General features: G+C 44.6%; 1 protein-coding gene across 2 annotated transcripts in view; it reads left to right on the plus strand.

Annotated features, from left to right (window-relative positions):
- Positions 1-10476, plus strand: part of ITPR3 (inositol 1,4,5-trisphosphate receptor, type 3) — a 152874-nt gene that overhangs the window by 118443 nt on the left and 23955 nt on the right. For both annotated transcript variants that reach the window (XM_015419698.1, XM_015419706.1), the window contains exons 39-46: positions 3291-3460; positions 5297-5471; positions 6168-6352; positions 6560-6760; positions 6973-7083; positions 7249-7344; positions 8017-8118; positions 8943-9029. In XM_015419698.1, coding sequence (XP_015275184.1) covers positions 3291-3460; positions 5297-5471; positions 6168-6352; positions 6560-6760; positions 6973-7083; positions 7249-7344; positions 8017-8118; positions 8943-9029 — 1127 coding nt within the window. The remainder of the gene's footprint in view (positions 1-3290; positions 3461-5296; positions 5472-6167; positions 6353-6559; positions 6761-6972; positions 7084-7248; positions 7345-8016; positions 8119-8942; positions 9030-10476) is intronic.

Here is a 10476-nt window from a genome sequence, read left to right on the forward strand (position 1 = left end):
TCCAGCACACCAAAGACTTAATGGAATCTGAGGAGAAACTGTGCATTAAAGTGCTAAGAACACTACAGCAGATGTTGGTGAAGAGGAACAAATACGGAGACAGAGTGAGTTCCTTTGGAGGTTTTTGCTCTCACATAAACAAGCTAGCCTTGAGTTTCTTAATTCATAAGACCATAAGAACATAAGAGAAGCCATGCTGGATCAGGCCAATGGCCCATGTGGTCCAACACTCTGTGTCACACAGTGGCCCAAAGCCAGGTGCCATCAGGAGGTCCACCAGCAGAGCCAGAACTCCAGAAGCCCTCCCACTATTGCTCCCCCAAGCACCAAGAATACAGAGCATCACTGCCCCAGACATAGTGTTCCATCTATACCTTGTGGCTAATAGCCAATGATGGACCTCTGCTCCATATGTTTATTCAATCCTCTCTTTAAATCCCCCCACACTTTTAAGCAATCCCCTCTTGATACTGTCTATGCTTGTAGCTGTCACCACTTCTTGTGGCAGTGAATTCCATGTGTTAATTACTCTTTGGGTTAAAAAGTACTTACTTTTATGTGTTCTAATCCTACTGCTCATTAATTTAATTGAGTGCTCACGAGTTCTTGTACTGTGAGAAAGGGAGAAAAGTACTTCTTTCTCTACCTTTTCTATCCCATGAAGAATTTTGTAAACCTCTATCATGTCACCCCATCAGTCATTATTACTCCAAGCTAAAGAGCTCCAGCCCCTTTAACCTTTCTTCATGGGGAAGGTGTTCCTTCCCTTTAATCGTTTTAGTTGCCCTTTTCTGCACCTTTTCCAATGCTATGGTATCTTTTTTGAGGTGCGGTGACCAGAATTGTACACAATATTCCAAATGAGGCTGCACCATAGATTTATATCGGGGCATTATGAGAAACTGGCTAATTTGTTTTCAGTCACCTTCCTTATAATCCCCGGCATAGCATTCCTCATTTGGCTTTCTGGGTAAAGAGTTGGGCCTTGTTCTCCTCCTTCTTAATAGAAACTACTTCATGATAAACAAGGCCTTGCATCTCTTAATTTATTTATTTATTTATAATTCGATGTATATCCCGCCCTCCCTTAAGGCTCAGAGCGGCTAACAATTGGGGCAAAAGCCATAATTAAAACAATTAAAACAAGTTGCTCCAAAGTTGCTCCGAAGTTGCAACAAATTACTCCAAATTCCTCTAGCAGTGTTCCTTCAGATAATTTAGCTATCCCACCTCATTCACTTGGAACTTGAGTGAAAAGTGTAATTATTAATGGATTTTTTTTCTTTTTTAAAAAGTTTAGTTGAAAATTCATGGTTCATCTAGTTTATTTCTCACACTAGGGCAATACATTGAGGAAGATGCTTTTGACTAATTACTTGCAACCCAAAAGGGGTGGCTCCAAAGGGGAGATTGTTGACTCTTCTGGAAGTGGTAAGTAGCCTGCAGCCCTGGTTTTATCACCCTCTGCTTCTTGCACGCTTCCCTCCCCATCCCTTCTTTTGGCTTCTCATAGACATCTGGCAGCTTCTACAGTGCTGTTGTTTATAAGGCAGAAAAAGCAATAGATTTACAAGTGTTCCAGAAATGGTAGCCATGTTAGTCTTTGGCAGGAAAAATAAACGGGAGTCTGGCAGCCCCTCAAAAACTAGGGCTCCTGTAAAGGTTTGTGAGCCACTTTAGATATAGAAGCTAGCTTTCAGGACCTAAAGCAGCCTTCTGCAAATAGTGACCTACTGTGCCAGACAGAAGCCATTCCAGCCATGCATTGTGGCCTGCCAAGTGCTTGAAAAGCCCCAGTTCTTCTGCCCCAGGTAGGCACTAAATATAAGATGTTTATTAAGCCTTATAAAAAACCCACTCTGGGTCTGCGTGTTTTCACATGCGAGTTGCGTGTTTGCCTACATGTAAAAGCGTACTTCTCCAGTGCCACCACCCAAGATATAAAACCTAGCCTATCACGTAACCAGTGCCTTGAGAAACCCTGGTAAGGCTGCCTCTGAGCAAGTACAAAGGGCAGAGCTTCCAATTACTTTAGCTCCCCTCGTGTGTGCATGTCCTTATCATGTATGAGTGGTCTTGAGTCACAGTCTGCTTTCTTAAACAGGGGGGAAAAGCTTTATTACTAACGATTAGACTAGAGCACATCCATGTAAAATATCTGTCCGGCCTAGTAGGAACGTATTGAAGGAAAAGGAAACATAAACAGGAGTCTAGCTGTCACAACACAAGACAGCTACTTTAGATGGAGCAAACCCAGCCCAAACTCTCTACTGAGCCTTTGCAGAGGCGTTTTTGTCCCAGTGTAGATCACAGCATCTGGACAAAGTACTTGAACAAAGAACAAAGGAAGATTCCTTTTAAACCTTCTGCCTGCTTGGGTGAACCCCCCCCCCCAGTTAGGAATTCTGTCTGCCCTTCGTGGGATCCACTCCAGGCTCTCCCAATCAGGTCATTTATTTGTTTATTTACTTTATTTATATCCTGCCTTGCACACCAGTGGAGACCCGAAGCGGCTTACGTCATTCTTCTCTCCTTCATTTTATTCTCACAATAGCCCTGTGAGGTAGGTTAGGCTGAGAGTGTGTGACTGGCACAAGTGAGGATTTGAAACTGGGTTTCCCAGATCCTAGTCTGACGCTTTAAGCACTACATCACACTGGCTCTCCTACACCACGCTGGCACATTGCCTCAGAGTTTTACGACTGGCATTCATCTCCTCCATTTGACATGTAGGGCAAATGGGCTTTTCCCAGCTGAAACCCAGTTCCTGTTTTTCTGACTCTCCCTGGTTTGCATTTAATTGCAATTTCTCATGTGAAAATAAACAATTGCCATAGTTTCAGGGTCTCCAGTCATAACAAGCCTGTGGTGGTCAGCCATATAGGGTTGGTGGGCGGCATTCAGTTTGATGTGCTGCAAGTTGTCACGGCTTGAATGAAGGCTTTTAATCCCTTCCTCTCTTATCAAATTGTTCCTGTGATGCAGACAGATGCCGTTTCCCCTAGTCAAACAGTGAGGGAAATGATGCCCAGAGTGGCTGAAGTTGCAAATGCTATTTATTAATCCAAATTGTTCATCATCACCTACCTATGCTAATGCATTTTTTGGCCTATCACATAAACTGCCTGAAGGAAGGAATTAAACTGAACTCCATATTTTCCATGTCCAAAGGTGATAAATTAACCACTGAGTCAGCCTTCCTCTCCTCATATTAGTTTAACTATAAACGTTAAGCTGTTCAGCAGTGTCATTCAGCTCTCTCCATAATATTCTTTCCCCCCCCACCACAGGCCCGGATCAGGATTGGTCGGTCATTGCAGCCATTCAGTGCCGGCTGGACAGAGAAGGGGCCACCAAGCTGGTTTCGGATCTTATCATGAACACCAAAAATGAGAAGATTTTTCAAGAAAGCATCCGCTTGGCCATCCGATTACTCGACGGGGGCAACACAGAGATACAAGTATTGCATTTGTGATAGTGTCTGCTGATAGTGGGACTTCTGCCAAATTGCGAAAACACTGTTGGGGGCGGATCCATAATTGGATCATCCCAACATCTTTTTAGGCTGAATTACAGTCATGCAGGGCTGTGACCTTGTGGGAGAGGGACTTTAACCCTTCCATCCCCACATGTTTTTACTAATCAAAACAAGCCCCCCCCCCGGATGCTGTTATTAGCTTTTTAAAGAAAAGAAAGAACTCATGTTCTTTTCTTGAAAGGGCTGTCACAGCATGTCTTTGTGCATGTGGTTTTGATTAGCAAAACTGTGCAGGGTTAAACTTCTTTTCCTCTCCTCCCATGGCCCTGATCTGAGTTGGGGCCCCACATGGCTGTAATTTATCTTTAAAAGATCTCAGATGAGCCGTAATATCTCTGTCATGCCTACTTTGACTATTAGGGTTTACATCACACATTGTAGACACAGCTGAATGTGTGATGACATACTGCAGTTGTGAGATACAAGCATCTGTATCAGGGACAGGGGTCACAAATGTGACTCCATGGATAATTTATCATGATATTTTTTGAAATTAGACATTCTTTTATTGCATAGTCTTGAACCCCAGAATAGCAGACGCAAAAACATCCCTGGTGGAAAAGGCCCCTTTGTGTGAGCTGGCCTCAAAATATTTCATGGCCAGTTGGCTGATGGCAGAAATATAAGCAAACTTTCGGTAAGACTTGTAGCCAGTTTTCTTATCCCTTGCTTCTGAGGCTTAACTGCATTAATCAACTTTCTTAAATAACTCTCACTCCCTCTGCTGGGCCTTTTTAATAACAGCATGCCATGACAAACCGCAGAGGCTATTTGACTTTGCCCTTTTAATTTCCCCCCCAGAAATATGATCCCTCTCTGAAATGCGTGTTTCTGGAGTTGTTTGAATTTAAGCTCTTAAGGTTTCATTGAAGGTGGAGGCATGCAGAATAAATGCATTTCCTTAAGATACCAATGGGGCTATAGTTTCCATCCATTATAATTAGTTCACATACCTTCTAACTGAGCTACATCAAGGGGAAATTGGTGATTTAAAAATGAGATTATATCATAAGACTAACAAGAGTGGACCAAACCACTTCTTCTGTTAAACATATTTCCTTTTTCTGTTGCCATCATTTATTATTATGGGAAATATGAACCAGTGTGGTGTAGTGATTTTTCCCCTTCATTTATATCCCACCTTTCTCTCCAATGGTGACCCAAAGTGGTTTATAATGTTCTCCTCTCATTCTTTTTATCCTCGCAACAACCCTGCAATGTAGGTTAGGCTGAGAATCTGTGACTGACCTGATGTGACCTCGCAAGCTTCCATGGCAGAGCTGGGATTTGAACCTGGGTCTCCTTGATTCTAGTTTGATACTCTAACCACTGTACCACACTGGATATCATCTTGAGCCTATGATTAGAGGTTTGATTTGGGCCAGGGAACCCTGAATACAAATCCCTAATCAGCCATGAAGTTCATCAGGTGACTTTGAGCCAGCCTCTCACTTAACTGAGCCTCAGCTACTGACTGTCATGAAGATAAAATAGAGAAGTGACAAACCTTGTATCCCACTTTGTGCTCTTGAAGGGAAGAGAAGGATAAACATATAAACAAACTTCAGTTCAGTATGAGACTTGCTTATTGGCCTTGGCTGGGCAGGGATTCCTTGTTCTGGAATTTAAGAACTGAGCTGCATATCACAAGACATCATTGTTTGCTAAAGATGTGGGAGGGTCATGAAAGAAATGGTGGATGCTACCAGGGATATGTCTAACTGTTGTTCCTGTTTTATCCCTTGCTCCTCTCCATAGAAATCATTTTATAATTTGATGACCAGTGACAAGAAGTCAGAAAAGTTCTTCAAAGTTCTGCATGATCGGATGAAGAAGGCACAGCAGGAAGTCAAGTCCACTGTGACCGTGAACATGAATGACATTGGCAACAAGCCCCGCGAGGATAAAGACTCCCCAGATCATGGGAGCAAAGGTACGTGGAAAATGTGGATTTCATTCTGAACGGAGCAGTCATTTTGAGCAATAGTAGGAAACTAGTGTTTGCCATACTAGATCACCAAGGGCCTCTGAAAATGATTTAGGTCCATCTCCCTTAACCTCTAGACTGAGAAATGGTGAGTGATTCCTTGAAAAATGCAGAACAGAAGCACTGTAGCCTTGTTTTCCTTCTCCCATTCACTGCTTTGCTTGGTGCTACCCTCTGTGTTCAGCAGTGCAAGATTAAACCAGTCATCAATATGCAAAAACTTCAGCAGATGCAAGTTACAGACAGAAAGCCAAATCGATACCTGTGTGTCCTATGTGGCTCAGTAATCATGTTAGGATGTAGAGGCTTCTCCTGTTGTGGCTACTTAGGCTGATTCACATAGATAGACCTCTATCACTGCATGGTTCAGCCTTGTCCCCAGAATAACATATAAACCAGCCTTATATTTTTACACTTTCCATGGGTTTAAATGGGCCAGTCTTCTGGAATGCCAAGGAATTGCCTATCTTGGCTGTCTGACTGATGCACACAGGAAGGTAAAGGATGAGAGTGGCAAAGAAGGAAGCATACAGGTAACCCTTTGTCTAAAGAGACAAGCACATTGGGGTTCCTTTGACCTGGCTTTAGCCATTCTGGATAAATCAAGTGCTGTCAAGAGATCAAACATGGATTTCTTTGCAGGACGGGTAACGACCTTCATGCTACCCAACTCTCCGTCCCGTTACCCAGTGGGTGTAGGTTTTCGAACTGGCCATGAGTCACGAGACAGAAGCCAGAGCAATGAAATGGGCATGTCAGTCTTGATCATGGAGCCAATTCTTCGCTTCCTGCAGCTGCTTTGTGAGAATCACAACCGGGACCTCCAGGTGAGTTATCCTGCAGTGAAATGGGTACCTTATGTTGTTGGCTCTTCAGGTGCCGCTAGAGTTCTGTTTTATTTTGCTACAATAGGCACATAAGGCCACACCTCTGGAATTACCTTATTTAAACCTGCCATTGGTGTGAATCCCACACAAGTGCTATGGAAAAAGTCTACTTGCCAGATGCAATTTAAACGCTGTTGTGCGTTACAGAATTTTCTGCGCTGCCAGAACAATAAGACCAACTACAACCTGGTGTGTGAGACGCTGCAGTTTCTAGATATCATGTGTGGCAGCACCACAGGACGGCTGGGCTTGTTGGGCCTCTACATCAATGAATACAATGTGGCCCTCATCACTCAGACCCTGGAGACACTGACTGAATATTGCCAGGGGCCATGCCATGAGAATCAGGTAACACCAGTCTACCTGTGGGCATAATCCAATAATTTCACTTAGTGAAACTGCTGGTTGGGCAGAGGAGGCTAAGTTAGGGCCATGTGCTCAGAATGGGTAATTTCTGAATACACCATCAGTATTCCCAGGCCCTCTTGGTCATCTGAGTTGGAGCAGGGATCTGGAGGAAGCTTGGAGCCCACTGGATAACTCCATGATTTAATTCACAGAGCTGTATCGTGACACATGAATCAAATGGTATTGACATCATCACAGCCCTGATCCTCAATGACATCAGTCCCCTCTGCAAATACAGAATGGACCTGGTGCTTCAGCTGAAGGTAGATAGGACAGCTTGAAAGATGATGGGGAGATGGGGAGGGAGGGGAGCTACATTAATGGCTGCAGTACTGACGTGCCCCAGATGCACAGAAGTGTTACAGACCTTTGTTGCTATGTGGGGAGAGTCTATACCATTTCTCATCAGTGTGGTGTCTTTTCACCAGGACAATGCTTCCAAACTTCTGCTGGCCCTGATGGAGAGCAGGCATGACAGTGAGAATGCTGAGCGGATTCTCATCAGCCTCCGTCCCCAAGAACTGGTAAGAAGATTAAGGAAGTTGGGAGGCTTTGTACATTCTGTTTGTGGCCTGGCTCTTTTTGGAATATGTGCTCTACTTCTCGATAGGATGGAAAGGAAGAAAGGGAGCAAGGAACCTAGAGTTACATGCTATTTCTTCAGCAAATGGAGGTCCACTGGAATATGGAACATCTGTTCCCCTCTTCTTACATTTATCTCAGTTTTGCAACAGATTTCCTTTTGCTAGAGTTGTGAAAAGAGTACAGATGGCTCTATTTCATTCATGTGGAATATAGTTTCCCCCAAGCAGCTTGTGTGAGCCTGTGACATAATAGATGAGTACTGGAAACTCCTCAGCAGAAGGGCCTAGGGACAAATGGGTAACTATACTATTTTTTCTGGGACAGAATTTGGTACACTCCTTTCTAACCACCGAAAATTCTAGGCCCTAATTTCTGTGGTTTTCAATATTGCTGTACAAGAACCATAAATATAGAACATTCCTTATAGCAAATGAGCAGTGGAATTCTCAGGATATCAAATCCCTTACTGAAGGTTAGATTCTATGTAGCACAGAATGTCAGCCACAGGCATGCAGAATATGTCATGCTTATATCAGACTTGTAGATCAAAGCTTTGCCTATACTAGGTTCCTGCTTCCATGACTAATTCTGGTGTGCAAAATGTCTCACAGGTTGATGTCATTAAGAAAGCCTATCTTCAAGAAGAGGAGTGTGAGAACTCTGAGGTTTCTCCCCGGGAAGTTGGGCACAACATCTACATTTTAGCCCTACAGGTATACTTTGTTTGGATCTTCCCCTGCTGTGTTACAGAGATTCTGCTTTATTATGCAGTAATGCCCTCACACTGCAGACCAATTAAACTATTTTCTCCAACCCAACAACCTTCTTTCTGAAACCTGCCATAGTAGAAATGCTAATAGAAGTAGTGGGCTATAAATCACTTCCTGTGGAAAGAAATAGGAGTTTTGTTCTTGTATGGGAGGCATGTGCATCTCACTGTGCAATAAGATGTGAACTACCACTTGGGACACTAAAATGAAGCATAGAAAGAGGAGTGGAAGGTCACTTGCACTTTCTCCCTTCCTCTAGTTCTCTGTAATGTCCAAATCTTAGAGTTGGAAGGGGCCATCCAGGTCATCTAATAGAGCTGGAAGGGGCCATCCAGGTCATCTAGTCCCACCCCCTGCTCCATGCAAGTGCAAGATCATCTTGGAGCATCCCTGACAAGTGTTTGTCCAGCTGTTGCTTGAAGACTGTCAGTAAGGGGGAGCTCACCAACTCCCTAAGCAGCTGATTTCACTGCTGAACTACTCTTTCTATAATATCCTTCCCTTACAATCTAACGCAAGGCTGACAGCGATTTCTCCAGTGCATGGTTAATGACTATATAGAGTAGTAATCCATGCTACGCTTTTAGTGTTTTTAACTGGCCTTTCTTATTTCACTGGACTGTGCATTGATGTAAGGGCATGTGAAAGTTTTGACATTCAGTTGGAACTGTTAGAAATTTTGGCTTTAGTGCAAGCAAATTGTGACCCATCTATCAGTGAGTTATTAGACTCTTGCATTGCAACTAATCCTTGGTTTTTTTCTCCAGCTCTCTCGGCACAACAAGCAACTCCAGCATCTCCTGAAACCTGTGAAACGGATCCAGGAGGAAGAGGAGGAAGGGATTTCTTCTATGGTATGTATGCAGCCTGAGTGTTCTTCATTGGGAAAAAGAAGCAACAGCATCCCACATAATGTGCTAACCAGTTTTGGCTAGGCAGAGTTCTATGACTCTGTTTGCCATGGCTTTAACTTTTTTAATCTCTTTGTATATTCCAATGAGTTGTAATGTGAGGACAGTAATACTTCATTGGAGTTCAAAGTTCTAAACCCATAATGACAATGACTAAGGTCATGGTCACTATCTGGGTTTATAAGGGACAAGAGGGGGAGGGGGGAGGAAGCAGCAGGAGTAGGGAAGTCAGCGCTGCTCTCTCTCCCTCCCCCCCGGCCCTCGCTACTCTCCCCCCCCCAATCCCGGCACACCTTCCAAAGCAGTCTGGCCGGGCGAGCTCTGCCGGGGCAGGCAGCGGGCTTCTTTTCCGGGGAAGGAGGCGGTGACGGCGCGGCAGGAGGAGGAGGGCCCGGCAGGGGTTCGGCCACCTCGCGGCTCGGCGGGCTCAACCTGTTGCAAGTAGGTACGTGGGGTGAGGGGCGAGCCGGTCTGGGGCTGCCCCTCGCTACTCTCCCCACCACCACCCCCTGGCTCTGAGCCGAGGGCCGAGCAGCGTGCCGCTCGGCCCTTGCCGCTCAGCCCTCGCCGCTCTGCCTCCTCCCCCATGCTCGCCGCTCGCCGTTCCCCTCGCAAGTGGCGGCGGCCTTCGCAGAGCGTTCCGTGCGCATGCGCACGGAATGCTCTGGCACTTTCGGGGGGATTTAAACATCCCCCCGAAATTTTTTCCAACATTTAGCATTTTTGTGCACACGTGGGGACTGCCCCACGTGTGCACAAACCTCTCCCTGCCCCCCAAGTGGCCCCGGAGTGCGGATTTAGATATCCGCACAGACGGAGCCACTTGGCTATTAGATATATAGATACTATTAAAGCTATATTGTAATGCACTGAAGTGTTTTTGCTTTGGTATACTTCTGTATCATGAATGCTGTCTCACGGAATGTTCATAAATATCTTAACTGCTGAAGGAATGAAACTGTCCAGAACAGAAAGTTTGCCAACAGTCCAGTTTCTAGAAAAGAAGTGAAAGATCAATTTGTTGAGGGACCTCAGAGGCAGGTGAAACCCTAACTGGCTTGGGACCAGGGTATCTAAGAACTGTTTGCTCCCACATCAACCTGCCTGATATTTGAAATAATCGTTGGAGGTCCTGCTGTGGTCTAGCCCCTGGATGACCCTACATTTACAGGTTATATTCCATATATAGGCTATTGTCAAATGCCTGGATCCTAGGGCCTTTTCTGTGGAAACACCGCATACATTGCATCCCCTTACTGGAGATATTTGAAAGACATCTAGTTTGCTAGTTTGTATGTACCAAGTTCAAACATTTTTATTTTCTAAAGCTTTGTGATGTCTCTTACAGTAGGAATTCATCAGGTGTTGCCACTACCAAAGATTCTTGAGT

This window comes from Gekko japonicus, unplaced genomic scaffold, assembly GCF_001447785.1.
Source record: "Gekko japonicus isolate JY-2015 unplaced genomic scaffold, Gekko_japonicus_V1.1 scaffold255, whole genome shotgun sequence".
Classification (NCBI taxonomy): domain Eukaryota; kingdom Metazoa; phylum Chordata; class Lepidosauria; order Squamata; family Gekkonidae; genus Gekko; species Gekko japonicus.